At 46.7% G+C, this 17,390-nt stretch overlaps 2 protein-coding genes across 14 annotated transcripts in view; one reads left to right on the top strand and one right to left on the bottom strand.

Moving 5' to 3' along the window:
* Nucleotides 1-8,343, top strand: part of snap91a (synaptosome associated protein 91a) — a 41,994-nt gene extending 33,651 nt beyond the window's left edge. For 9 of the 13 annotated variants that reach the window (XM_047335217.1, XM_047335220.1, XM_047335242.1 and 6 more), the window contains 9 exons: nt 773-844; nt 2,147-2,344; nt 4,207-4,392; nt 4,499-4,517; nt 4,707-4,797; nt 4,956-5,051; nt 5,205-5,342; nt 5,446-5,534; nt 6,343-8,343. In XM_047335217.1, coding sequence (XP_047191173.1) covers nt 773-844; nt 2,147-2,344; nt 4,207-4,392; nt 4,499-4,517; nt 4,707-4,797; nt 4,956-5,051; nt 5,205-5,342; nt 5,446-5,526 — 881 coding nt within the window. In that variant the 3' untranslated portion in view covers nt 5,527-5,534; nt 6,343-8,343. Of the gene's footprint in view, nt 1-772; nt 845-2,146; nt 2,345-4,206; nt 4,393-4,498; nt 4,518-4,706; nt 4,798-4,955; nt 5,052-5,204; nt 5,343-5,445; nt 5,535-6,342 lie in introns of those variants that run through there. The other 4 variants (XM_047335218.1, XM_047335236.1, XR_007031625.1 and 1 more) reach the window with 4 other exon arrangements.
* Nucleotides 8,344-9,077: 734 nt separating this feature from the next.
* Nucleotides 9,078-15,043, bottom strand: prss35 (serine protease 35). The gene is made up of 2 exons (XM_035638076.2): nt 14,671-15,043; nt 9,078-11,630 (listed from the first exon to the last, which is right to left on the bottom strand). Exon 2 carries the CDS (start codon nt 11,609-11,611, stop codon nt 10,340-10,342), a length of 1,272 nt encoding a protein of 423 aa, XP_035493969.1. The 5' UTR covers nt 11,612-11,630; nt 14,671-15,043; the 3' UTR covers nt 9,078-10,339.
* Nucleotides 15,044-17,390: the final 2,347 nt, after the last annotated feature.

The following is a 17,390-nucleotide window of genomic DNA, read 5'->3' as shown; positions in this document are numbered from 1 at the left end:
TAGATGGTAGACTCCAGTAACATTATTAGAATAATTGTTATATTATACATAATACAATGTTTTCATATATCTCAGATGAAGTACTAATGAGCAAGTGTTGAACATTGTACCCGCGACACACACTTTGTTGCAAAGCAGACTGCTGACTGATTGACTGGAAGGGGATCTATGGTCTCGGGGGTTATTATCAATCTTGAGCTAATTTAAATGATGCTCACCTCTACTGGAGGCGTAATCGCTCGACCGGGATTGGACCCCAGAAACAGTCACATGACCATTGGAAGACAGTAGAATGGGAGCAATGTGTAATCCACTAGCTTGACCCCTAACTTTAAAACAGAATAAAAACAGTTGTGTGGTTTGCACGTGTTGCGGTGTTAATTGTAAACTGCGCGATGAGAGATTAACAGATTAACTTGGCTGTGAAGCCTGGTAGCATCATCATCATGAGATTATTATTAACCTCCAACTATGCCGTGTTCATGTCTTTTTGGACTGGAGAGAATTGGGACCGGAGAGTCTTTCAGAAAGTCATTGTGCGGTGGTGCATCATGACCAGAGTTCCCTCGTTTCACCTGACACCTTTCCACGTACAGTATATTTCTTTATCTCTGTTTTTTCGTTTTGCTTTACGAAGTTATTCCGGGCGCGCGTGCGCGTCTCGCTTGTCTCCCACCTCCCCCGCCATGTCTCAGTGGGTGGTCCAGGGCTGACCTCTCTCCCCCTTTCTGCCCTCCATGCTGCGCTGTGGACGATCGGAACCGCCCTGCAGACGCCTTCAGCGGCCCCGTGGAGGACGCGCAGAGCGCCGCTCCTGGAGGGCCTGCAGACGACCTGCTGGGAGGTGAGACGCCCTCCGACCGTCACCTCTGTGCACGTCCCTCAAGGAATCTCATGGAGATTGTGGCTGAATCCGACGAGGCAAACGTTTCCGCGTAAATGCCGTCAGACTTTCTAAAAGCTCTCATGCTGGCAAACTGATTTAGGAAATAAGAAATGGCGCAGTAAGCAATGACGGAAACGCATTAGTCAAATTGATGATGACGCAGACTTGGCGCCGGACGGGTTGAATTGATTCCAAATGTTGCTTTTACTCCCGTTTGTGAAATGTCTGTTCACCACAACCTAGAGATGCCAAATCTTGTTTCTGTCACTGGTGTAAGGCCAATAGATGATGTAGAATACGACAATCCCAACAGTGACTGTGATTTTTATCTTTGGACGTTAAAGAATATAAATACATATTATAAACAGTACATTATATGCTTTGCGTATTCAAAGGCCTCATGTGCTGCGAGCCTTTCGGCCATGACGGGTGACACTGTACTACAGTGTACACACTGTATGTAGCTTCAGCATTACCTTGCAATTCTATGTTACAGTAAAACCATAGCCATGCTTGGTGTGTTTATCAGCACACCTTCACACTGTATACTTTTATTTGGCTGCACATGCAACAACACTGCGATACTGTTACTCCATTACAAGTAAAAAAAATGACAGTAAGTAAAAGTACAGACGTATTATCACCAAAGTGCCTGTGCTGCAGAACAAATGTCCCCCTGTATATTAATATTTATAACCTTATCAGATTGTTAAGATTGATGAAGCAGTATTTTATCACTGAGCTCAAAATGTGACTAGTCACAGGGGTCACAGGTCTATTGTTTGTTATTAGCTCATATGTTTTTAAAATCTTACAAATATTTATAAATCTTTTACAGGAAAAAGTGTATGAATTATAATGAAGTACGGGTGTAAAGTAGCATCAAACGTATATACATACTTGAGTACAAGTACCTCAGAATTGTATTGTTGGAGTAAATGTATTTACGTACCACACGCCATTCATGCTCCTTTTCATTGCAATGTTTTTTCCTCCCTTGTTCCATCATTTTCTTGTGATAATGGTATTATGACTTTGTGTTGTAACTGGTCGAGTTGCTTTCTGTATTGTTTTCTCTTTCTCTGTGCTCTGTGCTGTTGCTATTAGCCGCTGCAGGGATCAAGTCTTCTCCGGATGGATAACCCACAATTCCTTTTTGCTTTTAAAGTGCCTCACATTCCATCCGTTGCCAGTAATGTGTGTCGATCATGGAGTTGCATCCCTCTCGCCTCATGTGTCCGCCCCTGTCACATCCTTCAGGCCTGATGTCCCCCACCCTGGCCCCCACTGCCGCCCCACCCCTGGCTCCCTTGGCCCCCGTCCCGGTGCAGAACGACCTCTTGGAGTCGGGGTTCGACGCCCTGGGCTCGCTGCTGTCTCCGACCCCACCGGTACCCGCTGCCGCTGCGGAGCCTGTGACCGCCTCACCGGCGCCCTCTGGTGGCTTCGATGCTTCGAGTAAGTGGATAATAATCTGTTTTTGTTTTTTTAAAATGTTTCCCTTTGTTTTGCTTCATTTTTTAATGATCTGTCTTGAGTGCCGTGCCTTGAGAATTTCAAAAAAGTCTTCTGTTCATATTGGCACAGATCTTCTTGCTTGATGCTTTAATCCGCTCCGCTTCATTCAAACTGTTTTTATCTCAACAACGGGCCGAGACGAGAGCTTGACTCCTGCATGGATGACACTGCTCTTCTGTCCACACAAAATGAGTTCTCTCTTTCTCTTTCTCTTTCTCTTTCTGCTCGTGTCCTTCTTGCATTCTCACACACAAATGCTGTGCTTTCTCCACCACCTCCTGACCATTCGCTCCCCCCGCGCCCCCTTCTCCACAATCTTTTCTTTCCGTGTTTTTTTAATTCTCTCTTTCTCACTTCTCCACACCTTTACCGTACGGCTTCATTTCATTGCTTTCACCTCCTGCTCACACTCCCTCCGCTCTGCTGGGTCATTGTTTGCTTCTTCTAATCTGTGATTGGTGAGTTCAAGCCCTCGCAGTTCATTGCAGCATGTGCAGTTTCGGACGAGTCCCCCCCCCCCCCCGCCGGCCCCCCTCCCCTCTGCGTCTTCTAAAAGATCTCCCTATTTTGCATGTTGCAAAATGAGCCTGGTGTGACTCCTGCATGAGACACAACTGACGGTTGTTCATTTGTTTCCTTGGGTCTTTTGGAGCAGTGGCTCTTATCGCGACCACATGCCATCAAGCCCCCAGAGTCTGAAGGTTTTCATTCCCAGCATCACCGCACAATGATACACTTTTTCCTCTTACACTCTTTGGTAACGGCAGGGGTCCGAATCAATGAGACTTAAGACGCCCGCACAAGTGTTTTCTCTCCTCAGACCTCCATCAGGCGCAATTCACACTGACAAGCGGCACCTTAGAGACAGTATAAAAGGCCAGGTGGAGAAAAAAATCCGCCACTCAGAGGATGCCAAAAAAATGATCTTATTGTATGCATACAAATGAAATGTTCAGTGTGTAGGATCTAGTGACGTCTAGATGGTGGTAGAGGTTGTAAAAAGCTCCCTCTGAGCGCGTAGGAGAACCGAGTGGCACCGTGACGTCACCCGTTGGTGTGTGAACTCCGTTTATGAAGCATCGAGCTTTGCCTTTAGACCAGCGCCGTCTTGGTTTAGGGGCTGGGCCTGACTGAATGTCTAAAGACCATAACGACAAAGTGAGAGACTGCAGGGGAGATTCTTTGGTTTTCTTTTCCTGCGCACCTGAAGACTCAATGATGTGCAGGACCTTTTTTCTTCTTTTTTTTTTACCTAACAGTTAGTCAAGACTTAAAGTCCTGCTGCTGCAGTTAAAGTTTTAGTTTTGCACATTTTTTCAGTTTTGGCCACTTGTTAATTTTCACCTGTGGAGCCTCTCAAACTATTCCAATTGATCTTTTGTTCATATCTAGACGTCCTGTAGCGCGGCTATTCACAGCCAGTTGGGAAAATAAACAACCTGCAAAGTCTTTGGGCTTGATGTCATCTGGTTGAAAAACCAGTGCTGTATTCCAAAAAATCAGTTCCTGACGATGTAAAGTGTCTGAGCAACTTGCCAAGTGAGCGCAGTTGCTGTGGTCTTCTCCCCCTGAATGCTCAAACAAACTTACAGTCCCACATTGTCACATTGTGCATGTGAGGCACAGATAACTACCGATGCTGTTACAGCTACATAACCCCCCCCCCCCCCCCCACTCCACCGTACCGTCTGGTCTCACGTCTGCCCGCTGCCCGTGTTACAGCGAGATTAGGGATTTGCAGGTTTGTAATCTGTGTTTGTTTCTCTGTTGTCCCCTCTCCGTTCCCGCCCTCTCCCTCCAAGTGTTCGGCGGACTAGGCGACCTGCTGATGCCCGCCGTCACGCCCCAGAGCACCGGGGGCAGCGCCGCCGGCAGCGCGGCGGGAAGCATGGGAACTCCCGTCGCGGCGGGGGGCGTGGCGGCCGCGCCCCCGGCCGCCAAGGCCATCGGCGGGGACCTGGACTCGTCGCTGGCCAACCTGATCGGAGGTAGACGACCGGCCTTGTTCATTCCTGCAGCTCAGAGTCTTTCATGATTAGAGTCGATTGTATGTGATAGCAAGTCAACTTGTGCTGCCTCCTTTCCTCTCTGCAGACCTGGGAGTCAAGAAAAAGTAAGTGTGTGTTATAGATATGTGAGTTCTGCGCGTGCATGATGCTCGTGTGAGCTCGGACTTTGTGTGTCCCCACAAACGCCTGTGGACCTGTGTGGCGAAGGCTGCAGCAGCAGTCTGATCAGAGTGTGCGCCCTGCAATTTGAACGAGACTCTAAACACGCCGACCTGCGCTTGATCTCTTCAAAGGGATCCGCAGAGTGAGAAGAAGCTGACCGGAGGTGCCAACTGGACGCCAAAGGTGGCCCCCACAAGCTGGGCCACACCCGGAGCCCCCATGGTAAGAACAATATGGACTGTGAACTGTGCCTGTTGCCTCGGACCCACAAGGCGGAGCCCCTCAACACACCAACTCCCGCGATCTGTGTTAATCTGCGTTGAACGTTCTTGAGAACATACCCGTGGTGCGGATGTGTGATCGGCTGTCCGTCTCTCTAGGCCGGCGCCACCCCCGGAGCTCCCGGGGCACCAGGGGCAGCTCCGCCCGGCGTAGCCGTGGCGCCGCCGATGAGCGCGCAGCCCGGCTTTGGCACGGTCAGATATTATTCCATTCGCAGTGAAACCCTCTCGCGCGCAACACCGTAATTCGGTTGCATAAAACATCCGGATAATCCCCCAGGGCTGCGTCTGTTTCGCCCCTCTTTGCAAAATCCCTAATCTGCCGCGTGTCCTCCCCTGTGTCCGCAGCCGGCAGCGGCAGGGCCGGGAGCCCCCATGATGCAGCCCATGATGGGGCAGCCCATGATGGGGCAGCCCATGATGGGGCAGCCCATGATCAGAGCTCCCTTCACAGCTGCAGCTGGAGCCGCCGCACCAGGAGCACCGGTAACACACACACACACACACACACACACACACACACACACCCTGTTGTAGACATGTTTGCCCTGCAGCCTGTGACGACGTTCTCCGTTTCCTCGCTTCACAGATCTCTCCCGGACCAGCGTGCCAGAGTCCCAAGAAGCCCAAGGATCCACTGGCGGAACTCGACCTCAAGGATTTCTTATAACGCCCCAGGTGGGAGCTCAGAACAGAACGTGCACACGTGGTCATTTTACAGCACAGTGCAGACACACTGACAACGGGTGATACTTTGATGCGTTCACCTTGTGGCGGTTGACACGTCCGCTGCTTCAATGGCGAATGATCAATCGGACAGAAGGAACGAACGTCTTGTTTCTGGTGAAATTGGAGGTTTTTCGCTTCATAATATTGTAATTTTTTGCCGTTAAAATGTTTAAATTACAGACGCAGAGGATTTCTTTGGAGACACTGCAAAGTAAAAATCGGTATTCTTTAGTATATTACTACTAGGAAGGTTATTGAACAGTTTTTTTCCAGTGTTGTCAAATATCCGTCGCACCTTCATAGCTGCTCTACTGCCGAGTTACGCTGGTCACTTTTTATATATTTTCATCTTGTTTTTGCTTTTAAAAATTGTGAAATTCAAACCATGATGAGCTTTTCTTTTAAATAACAGTGACAAAGCGTGAGCCTCCTACTTCTGGTTGTCCCCTTTTTATATCAAATCTGCTTTTCGTTCACATGTTCCCATTTGGCTTCTGTTCAATTACACAAAAAATTGAAAAGTTTCGCACTCGTGGGATTTGAATGAATCGAGATTGGCATAATAATAATAATACATTTCATTTATAGAGAAGTTTGTTTTTGGAATCACCACTGTCCAGTCAACCCGTCTTTCTGTAGCAAGACAAGAACAAATCACCGTCTATAAGCTCTCAGCACCGACCGCCTACTTTATTTGGACTCGGAGCCACACTTTGACTCTTACGCTGAAAACCTTCTCTCACTTCCTGTCTTCCAGCTGCTCTCCTCTCTGGAGCGGGGCCCTCTCGACTTTCAAACCTGGTGCCCGTCGACATCTCGGGACGCCGCCGCCGTTTCAGCTTCTCGACCTTATGACAGTAACCTTTTTCTCCACCCGCCGCCCTTCAACCCCCCCCCGACCCCCGACCCGGCCCCGCCCCTTCTCCCCCAGTGTGATGTCGTAGCACAAATCTGTGAAAGTGAACCATAGCGGATAACATGTAAGAAATATAAGAGAGACGGGAAGAAAAAAAAAAAATACAAGCGTGTGCTTATGTAGATGTATCATTCTTTTGTCCAAACAGAAACTACACAAAACCTTGGAGAAAAAAAAGTCCACAAATGTAAGTGCGAGGAAGTGACGGCGTACGTGTTCAGTCTTCTTTCTAGTGTTGAATGATGGATGTGCTTCAGTGTCTTAAGCTCCACCCCCCTGTATCTTTGTCCCCGCCTCCTTCTGAAGGAGGAGGGGCTCCTCTTTGTCCCACTCTGACAGGAGGGTGAGAGGTTAATGGAAACCACCCCCCCCCCCCCACCCCCCACCCCTCCATAGATTTCCAGACAAAACATGTGGTGTGTTGTTTACAGAACGATCCTCCTCGATGTACATAGATTTCTCTCTGGCGAGGATCCCGTCTCTATTCTGTGTGTCTGTTGAGAAGAGAAATATAAATGTGAATCTGACATGAAACCGTGCGAAGTTGTGTGAGTGTCCTGCGATTTTTCTTCCCCCCCCCCCGTCGTCGTCATCATCTGAAAGTATTTGGAAACAATTGTGAAATACCGCTGTATGATGAATATTCTGTATATTAAGATGCAACCTCTGCGGGCTACTGACTCATAACAGATTAGCAAGTGATCCTTTTAGTTTGTTTCTTTTATTTTCTGTTTCCTTGTTTTGTCCTTGTCTTTCCTGTCTTATTTATATTCTCCAGACTGATGTTTATATTTGAAAAAAACAACAACAACATATCTGACAACTAAGTTGGAGAGAAAAATGTTCCTCTCATTCATCGTAAAGGTGAATAAATATTAACTGCCCTTCAATGTAACTGTACAAGTGTCTACCTGTCTCTCTCTCTCTCTCTCGTGTCTTCATCATAACTTTGCGTTATGAAGACCAGATCAGTATGGTTGTTTTGTATTTGAGATAAGACGTCCATTGTCGTACCGAACCCTGTGTTCAGACAGCTCAAATCAAGTGGGGGTTTTTTTCTGATCAGATCTAAAGTGATGCAGCGGCAGATTTCAAAGAATGGCGGACGGCCACGACAAATGATAGAAACCTGTGGATATTCTTTTTTCTTTTTAAATGAAAAAAAAGTTATATTTGCATTCGGAGCGCTGTGTGTATCGCGGAGTGTCGAGTGCATTTGCTTCCTCATAAAACATTGGGGAAAGCTTTTCCATCGTGGTGCTGCCAGTGGTCAGAAATAAAAACACGGGGATCCTTCATGATCCACGTCACCAACCTGTTGCACCAAATGACAGTGGCCTGGCTGAAAGTATGTACGAGATCTAAACAGAAATAGATTTCATTGCTCCTGGGTTGCTCCTCTGATCACTGCCGACCTCATAGTCCCATCGGTGTCACTCCTGTACTACCGTGTGTGGCCACACGGGGGCGGTGTGTGAAGATGTTCAGGCCATGATCCTGTGTTTCCCGCAAAAGCATCTTCACACAACGCACTTTGTGTTCCCGCTGACTTACGATGGATTTTAAGGAGTTCTGGTGTTGACACGTGTGTGGACGGCTGTATTCTCCCGTCCCGTGCTGAGAAAACTACGGGCGGTTAGAAAAGCGTACACGCTGTTCGAAGAGGAATTTGGTTGTGAGAATCAGGAGAGAAAGTGACGGGAGATTTATTGACATTTTTTTTCATGACTGAATTATCAAAATTGTATTTTTCTTTAGTTATGAAATTATTTTTATTTACGATGGCCCCTCCCCAGTGCATGTAAGCCCTTTGAGATGCAATAAATTCAATGACGGATTGAACCGCCTGTGAGGGAGTTTCTTTTTTTCTTAGAAAATGGCTGATGTGTCTAATTTAAGGAGTTTATCATTTGCTTCATTTCAACTTCATCAACAGTACCGTATGTGCATGTGTTATTGAGCAGCAGGTCTGGATTATCAACTTGCAAAAGCAAGAAAGTCCCCGTGACGCAGGAGCTCCAAAAGCCCCGACTTTATTCTTTGTCAATTAGCTTGTGGAAAATTGTTTTACTGCAAATCTGTTATGGAATTTGCACTTATGTCAAAACAGAGATTAAGCATTTTATCACTATCCAGTGGTTCCATTTCTTTTTTTAAAGGAGCTCTGCCAGAGTTCGGTTTTGAATTATTGCCGACCACTCGACACATTGGAAAACCAGGCACGGTGTAGTTTACTGTAACCGCTCCAGCAGAAGACCACTGATGGGTTTGTGGGTTGGTCTCTGGGTGTAAAATAAATCTGCCATGTACAGTGTGTTATCTGGGCTGTAATTAAACATTCAGTCATTTTTTTGGGGGGGGGGGGGCACTTGAGGAACATGATATGAGAGCGAGACCTTTTTGCACTGATTTCCCCTCATAAAATGTTCAGTGGAGTAGTTATTGTTGAGTTAGAAAGTCAAACAGAGGTCGTACAAAGCACAGGAACCATTATTGGCAGTGGTCTCGAACCACAAACCAGTTAATAGTAGTGTAGAATATTTTTTGTAATCTGGATAATCACAAACACACACAAGTAGTAATCTTGGTTTAATGGATGGTAGTCTTCAATCTGCATCGTTAATGTCCGGTATTTGGTATTCAACAGGATACTCGTATGAATTTTTTTGGAACATAAGCTACATGAAAAATATCACATCATCCCAGATTTAGATTTGTTATCACATGACAACGTTGCTCTTGTAAATTGTATTTAACCCTTAAGAATAACAGAAATCTAAACAGCTCAAGTAGAAATCGTTAAATGGTTCAGTCCCATCGTAACACAACCCAAAAATACGTAGCCTCACATTAAATACATAGTTACAGTACTAGGCTATCAAAATATATTCTGAGACCCCGCCCCCACCCACTTGCCCCTTTAAAAAAAAAAAAAAAAGTTTACAATTCCATAAATTAGCACCACGTCTTCTGGATAAGCACCGATATAATTATGTGCACAACAATGAAACCACACTTCACTGCGTTGCAAGAACAGAAAAAAAGATGATGAGATTGCGAAATCAAAAAAAGGACCCTTTCTCTATTTTGACAGACAAATAAGTCTTATTTAAAAAGGTAGCTGTAGAAAAACTAGGTATACACAATGCAAAACACCAGCTCATTACATCAAATTGTTTATAAAACACAGTCATCTCAATATCTCTATATAGTTCATTTATAAAACAAAAGTTAACATCTATTTTTCCTGGGTCTTTTGTCAAAGCCAATGCGCACAAACTCCTTTACAGTGGTGGAGAACTCTTGACAGTGAACGTCTTCCGTACAAAGCCTGGTTGGAATATATGACGGATGGAACTGGGCTTCACACAGACGTGTGAATGTACACACTTTCCAACATTGCATCCAAAATGGTCAAATCTTTTTTTATTACTTTTTTTCAGAGAAAGCAAAACTGCAGATCGGAACGACCTGTAAAAAACAAAATAATACAATACACATTTTTTTCTCGGTTGTTTTTTTTTTTTAGCAAATAAATTAGAAAAAGCTGAAGAGCCACAGTTCTCTTGAAGCGTTGACGACTTGTTATCAACACTGATGTGTGTGTGTGTGTGTGTGTGTGTGTGTGTGTTTGTGTGTGTGTGTGTGTGTGCAGATCAGTGGAGGAGGTGTTGCTGGGAGGCACAGGTGGTGTAACAGGAAGGCAGGAAAAGAAGAGGCAGTCGTCAGGGCCCCTGGTTGGTGATAGGAGGTTTGGGGGATTGGAGAAGGTAAGGTGTCCCTTGTATAGAGGTGGTGTGAGGGTCAGGAGTGTGGGGGGGGGGGGTCCTGTGTTATCTTAGGCTACCTGGCACTCACTTGAGTCCCCGTGGACCCAGTAGCAGATCTGAGCGTACTTCATGGGCGTTATCCTCACTGCCACATTGTAATCCTGTTGATTCCCGTTGCCGTTCACATCCACCCACTGGTGACCGGAGAAAATCCCGATGATCTTCCTCTTCCACTTCTTCTTGCCCGGCTCCTTGAGGCGGATGTAGACTCCGGAGCCACTGGAGCCCGGTTTGGCATCGCAGTACTGGTAGAGTAAATCGCTGGACTCCTCGGACACGGAGCAGAACCGGTAGATCAGGTTGCCGGGCCGGTCATCGTCGAAGCCAGAGAAGTGGATCCTACCAGCAGGGAGCTTCTTGACCGAGGGGATGACGCCCAGATCCATGAATTTGACTTTCGGGGCTTTCTTCAGCTCTAGAACAGCGTAGTCATAGTCTGCAGCCAGTCCGTCAGCCACACCTTTGAACCAGCCCTTGGGAATCTGGGTCTGCTTGACCCTGGTCCACCTAAATGAAGGTTTCTCCGATTCCGCACTTCGCCTACTCCGGCTCTTCCTCCCTTTCCCTTTTCCTTTATTTTCCCCTTTCCCACCTTGGTCTTCCTTCTCCTCATCGTCTTCTTTACCTTTGTCTCCCTTTCTCCTTTTGCCCTTCCCTCGCCCTCCTTTCCCTTTGCCTCCTTTGCCCCGCCTGGACTTTTCCTTCAGAATGCCAACGCGGAGCTTCTGTGCTCCATTCAGATAATCCTTCCCATCGTGGATGCAGTGGGCGGCCGTCAGCACGTGTTTAGGCGACACCAGAACCCCGGAACATCCCGTGGAGATCTTCACAGTGGTGGAGAAGGGATATTTGGTAGAGAACTGCTTGTCGGAGATGGTGAAGCGGGTGTCCGTGCCATACACCTCCCGCTTGCGGCGCGACCTAGTCGAGGAATTTCTGGACAAGGCTGTCACCTCATTGAGGCCTTGCACAGACACTGAGGTATACGTGCGTGTGCCATTTTCGTAGACCGTCTCGTAGGACAGCAGCTGCTCCAGGTCGTCCAGGGACGGTGTGGGAAGGCGACGTTGACATTCGATCCCACAGGTCCCGCTGATCTCTGTTTGTGGATGGGCTGAGAAGTCGGGGCTGCTGAGATGCACGGTACGTCTCTTTCTTACCAGAGGCACCTTCCACTGTGGCCAGGTGTACTCATCGTCAACTGCGTTCTCCTCAGCAGCTGCAGCCACAGTCACAGCCAGCACAACCGGGAGCAGGACGCACAGGGGTATGGGGCCCATTGTTAAGTCGGGCCTGGCTCTGAAACATCAAGAACAGTGAGGGAGACTTAGGTTGAAGTCATGAATCATTCTGAGGATATGTAGAGTTTCTGTCTAGTCAAAAGACAGAAAGAAAGAAAAAGTTTTAAAACTTATTGCTTTGAAATTCATGGTCCTAGGAGGATGAATCCTTACGACCTTGGTGATGCCTTCACCTCCACCGTTGGGTTGCCATTTGTGGTTTTTAGTCACATTTCTTGACAGATGCAGTTGACTTAGACATTCACGGCACCCAAATGATGAATCTTAATGTCTTTGGTTAAACCCCAGACTTCCATCTAGTCCCACCACCAGCAGTCAATGTTCAATGAAATACTTCAACATCTATCTAATTGATTTGCTCAAAAGTTTGTACAAAAATTTGTGGTTACCTATAAAAACTGAATACTAATGAGTTTTGTGAACCTCTGACTTTTCTTCCATCCCCAACATGAGGATCACATTTGAGTGAAAGGCTTCAACAACTGTTTGAAATGAATAAATCCCTGCGAAACTAAAGGCCATTCCTATCCTCCGCTGTACTTGCATCATAGGCGTTAGGCAAAGTTTGCATGTTAACATGCCTAACTTAGATGGAGAACATGGTAAACATTGTAAACCTACTAAACATTAGCATATTAGCCTCGTCACTGGGGGAATATGAGCATTTAGCTCAAAGCACCACTCCGTCTAAACACAGCTTCTCAGAGCTCCTTGCGCGGTGGTAGACTCCCAAATCTTGCCCATTTAAGCTAAGCATCTGATCTCTCTGAATTGAGAAGGTACTGTATCCAATATATTGAACAATTGCAGCCACAGGAGGGCAGTGTAGCCCGGAATACTGGAGACAGAGACAATCACTGGAGCAGCTCGGCACTATGTGACAGCAACAGGCACATAGGACAGTCCAGTAAATGGGGGTGTAAGATTCCTTAAAATGCCCAGGTTTCGCAGAAAAAAGTTTGGTGTCATAATTCATAAGGAAAATAGCACTCTGCCACGAAAATTATCAAGCTCTTACAACATTTCTCTAGGGGTTCTGCTGGTGTGGTTTAGAGGAGATTTACGTCCTCTGAGTCTTGCTGGAGGCTGCGAGCGATGGGAGGGAGAGGATGAACCCCGGTCCTCTGAATGGGCTGAGACAGTGGCTTGGGGGTTTGCCACGATGGTTAACCTTCTCTCTCAGTAATGACCATATCTGGTTTCCTGCGCCCCGCTCTCACTCCTCGTCCGTGCACGCAAATGACATCAGCCGTGGAGACTGTGCGGGCTGCAGACAAGCCAGCCTGCTGGTTCGCGCCTCCACAGCAGGAGTGTGCGAGGCACGCCAACAATTCCTGATAACCCCATAAAGAAAGTTACAATTTAGGGGGGCGTTTTAATAGATTCAGCAGACCATCACTTCGGAAAAACGTCAGCGCGGTGCTGCGCCGATGAAGTCACGCGAAGGGCACAAGGAGCGAAAATCATTTGGATGCTGTTCATGGAGGAGCAATGCAGCAGATGATCCAACAGTTAATTTCAAACAGGAGTGAAACAGTTGTCCGTGGCTGCTCGGGGGGGGGTTTAAAGGGAGTGTGGCAGACAGGCTGACATCTGACCACAGAGTCCACACAGACACACATTCCCCCTTTGAATCAGATGTTTGTGCAACACGAGGCGCTCGGTTGGGCAAAGCTCCCGGCAGACTCATTGCCTCATTGCACGTATGACATCGCCTTTGGACGGCACTTCTTCCACTCTTTTGAGTCGAGAGGACAAAGCCTCGGCCTTTCACTCCAGGTTCTGTTTTGTCAGTCGGTGCCCGGCCATCCAGCTGAGTGTGCCGCACAGTCGCCAATAAAAACGTGCCCGGGGGCCAACGTCTAACCAGTCCGAAACAGACTGTAATAAAATGTACATGCCCACAAGAGCTGTAAAACAGACTCTATAAATGAGAACACAAAAACAAAACAAAAAGAAATGACCCAGAGTTTCTGCTGAGCCGTTCACTCCCACACACCAGGCTCAGGCATAACACACATCCAACCAAGAAAGGGGCCCTGCATGCAATTATTCAGCATGGCGTGGAAACTGATATGCTGCCATGACAGCACTTGGTCACAGAAGAGGCGTTTCGTTTCTACTCAACTATTTCTTTTCCCCTGCAGTCAGCTGAACGAGGAGCCGCCTGCCCTCTCTCCATCCCCCGGCGGAGGGGAGTCACGAGAAGCTGCCTTTCGACGCCCCGGGAGACAAAGTGACCAAAGGATGGCGCCATGGAGCAACTGTCCATCTGCGCCTCGGCGGGGCAGCGTCTTTTTGTCTGGTTCGGCACCACGTTCATCAGAGGGGGTGTTCTGTTTTTTTTCATTCATTTTCACCCATTTTCACAGCTTGAAATGAACTTGGCCTCTCAGCACCATTTGAGTGTTTGAACAGCCAAAGACTCATCCAACAGACACTGTCACTGGCTTTCATTATGAACCCCCCCCCCCCCCCCCCCCTCCCCCAAAAAGTCTAAATTAGAAAAAAATGTCTTAGGATAAATCTGAGTCATCTGTTTTCACATTTCAAACCGTTGTACAAATATCACTGTTGGAATCATGATGCAAATAAAACTCTCAATTCCTTCAGATATTCAGTGAAATGTGAAAAACTCAAATCTGCAATTCCACATCTGCATCAGCAGCTGTGTGTGGACAGAAGAGGGACAATGCTTCTTTTAACTGCAGAGCAGCCTATATGCACATACTAATATAATATATTAGTAGTAATTCCTCATATATAGTAACTATAGTATCGTAATAATAACACTGACAACAGCTTAAAGATAATGTGCATAAATAAGTAACCTTGTGCACTAGTTAGACAAGTTAGACAGCGAGTAGAACAATAGGAATTGCATCATCCAAACTGAAAAAAACCCAATAACAAAAACCAACCAAAACATCAAAATATTAAAAAGAAAGGAAGGAAGACTGTCTGTCTATCCTCCCCATGACTCCCCAACACGAAATCGCAACAACTGCAAGTTGCACCACGACAAAACGCGCCCCTACCTGCTTGCATCCGATGGATGGATATGTCAAAACTCCGCAGTGTGTTTGTTTGTTTCCCCTGTAGATACACACACACACACACACACACACACACACACGCACAAAAATATGATCCCGCCAGAGAATTCACTGCATCCCACACGTCCCGGTCTCAGCAGGGCGACGACGGCGGCTCTCCCTTCTCCCTTCTCCTCATTACTTCTTCAAAGAGGCTGAGAGAAAGTCGCAGCCGGGACGCTGCGCTGCAGGCTGCACTTGATGCTGAGGAGGAGGAGGAGGGAGAGAGGGAGGGAGGGAGGAGGACGGGGGGAGGAAAATCTGAAAAGGACTGTTTTTTTTTCTTCTTTTTCACTTGTGACAAAAGCTGTTCACATATGGGAGGGACCGGGCCGAGCGAGATCTGAGCAAAAGGCTGAATTGGGTGAAGTCAGTGGTCTATTCAGCAGCAGCAGCAGCAGCAGCAGCCTGGGGAGGTGTGGAGGAGGGAGGGAGGGAGGGTCATCGAGCCTCGGAGCGAGATGTGAAGGATTAGGTCCCACCGGCCTCAACAATGGCCTCTGAGGCGTTTCTGCACTCTGAGCCATGAGGGCCTCCGCGTCCGACCGCCGCGGCACTTTTATTCAACCGGAGTTTCCAGTAGATTCACCCAAGTTCAGTCGCTATAACTCCGACTTTAAAAGTGATGACCTCTCACAATGGACAACAGTTTGATTTGGATGCGTAATAGTCAGAGAAAACACCGGGATGTGTCCAATTTTTTTAAAATTTTTTGTAACATTTCTAGAATAAAGTCGAAATGTCAAATTGAAGTCGAAATGTCGAGATTAAAGTCGAAATGTCAAATTAAAACCGAAATGTCGAGAATAAATTTGAAATGTCAACATTAAAGTCGAAATTTTGAGAATAAACTCGAAATGTCAACATTAAAGTCGAAATGTCGAGATTAAAGTCGAAATGTCGACATTAAAGTCGAAATGTCGAGATTAAAGTCGAAATAGCCCTAAACGTCCGTGTTGTGGTTCCAGTTTAACTGTCACACATCCATGTTAACTGACGTTAGCGAAGCTACGCTAACTTCGCTAACTGCACGCCTCTCAAAAATTCACTAACGATTGTTTGCAGCTGAACGTTATCGTGTCGGGACACACGTCGACGTTCACGTGCAAACACCCGTCGTCCCGCAACGTTTTCTTCCAGATTCAGCCTGTCAATAATAATATCGCAACTTTACAACTTGATTAGCAGCTAGCGTTAGCTTAGCAAACTGGCTAACGAAAACATCTACGCTTGGTCCGGTGCTGCTGAAAAGTGCTTCCGAGTCACAATTTTTGAGTTTATTCTCGATAAAGCATTTCAACTTCATTCCCGAGATTTCTACTTTATTCTAGAAATGTTACAGAAATTTACAAAATCTTCCCCATCATTTTTTTTTCTTCTCAAGCCTGGCGCTAATACTCTTCCGTACTCTTCCGTACGCTCCTGAGGTTTGAAGTATCCAAATGGAAATTTTGGGGAAACCCACTCTCTGTTGGTGCAGTGTGGTGTAAGATGTATTTGTGATTGTTACTTTAAGTAAGAACCGGTGTCATGCTTCAAAGATACTCTGGTGCAAGTAAAAGTTCTGCATTCAAAACATTACTGGGGTCAAAATCACCAGTAAATATACTTATTTATTAAAAAGTAAAAGAACTCAGAAAGTCATATTAGACAATTGCTTTATATAGTGTTGGACAGATGACTTTAATAAGGTGATCAGATGTTTTGAATGTGAAATATCAACCTGTAAAATAATAACTAAACCCTGTTGTTGAATAGATGTAGTGGAATAAAAAAAGAACCACGTTCCCCTCTGAAAGAGTGTTGGAGTGTAGGTTTAGTAGTTCCAGTAGCAGGACGAGTAACAAGTAAAGAACGATTGCCTCAAAAATGTGCCAGGGACGACTTAAATACAGTACTTGAGTGAAAATGCTCTGGTGGAGCTGCTTGCAGCTCGTAGACAGACGCAACCTTGTGATAAAGGATTTCATTGAGCCTCTGCTTCGCTTTAAAAGGGAACCACATACTCACTTAACAACCCGTAACACCAGTGTAGGGATGGACGGGCGCTTGGTGACATCAGCAGCCGTCTGGACGGGCGGACGGCGTCTGCTGCGTCCACAGAGCAACAGGGACGGTGGCACCAGCCATGATCGTCTCCCTGTTTAGTCTCGTCATTATATGCAGGGTCAGGAAGTGACCGACCGAAGTCTCAATGAGGCAAGGAAAGACACGGAAAATATGTGTGTGATGAAGGAGAGGGGGGGGGGGGGTGATGATACACATCTGGCTCTGGAGGGAATGAGGAGTGCAGCATGGCCTCTGGAAAAGAGACGGATCACTTCTGTCTTTGACCTCGATGTGATAAAATTACACCTGTTCCCGAGACAGTGTGTGTGTGTGTGTGTGTGTGTGTGTGTCAGAGAGAGACAGACAGAGAGAGAGAGTGAAGACCTGGGTGGCCTGCAAACCCTGACCAGCCATAATGGATACTCAACCATGTGGGTGGTGGTCACACACACACACACACACACACACGCACACACGCACACGAACACTGTACATACAATTACAAGGTCTAATATTTTCTAAGATGGTTTGGCATGAAGGGACACTTTCAGTTCAGCACGTTGATGAAACACAGCCGACCCACATGTTGGGTCACTGACCCACTGGTCGATGCA

The sequence above is a fragment of the Scophthalmus maximus genome, chromosome 1 (assembly GCF_022379125.1).
Source record: "Scophthalmus maximus strain ysfricsl-2021 chromosome 1, ASM2237912v1, whole genome shotgun sequence".
In the NCBI taxonomy this organism is placed as follows: domain Eukaryota; kingdom Metazoa; phylum Chordata; class Actinopteri; order Pleuronectiformes; family Scophthalmidae; genus Scophthalmus; species Scophthalmus maximus.
The sequence above is the reverse complement of the archived record's forward strand: the minus strand, read 5'-3'. Positions and strand labels throughout refer to the sequence as shown.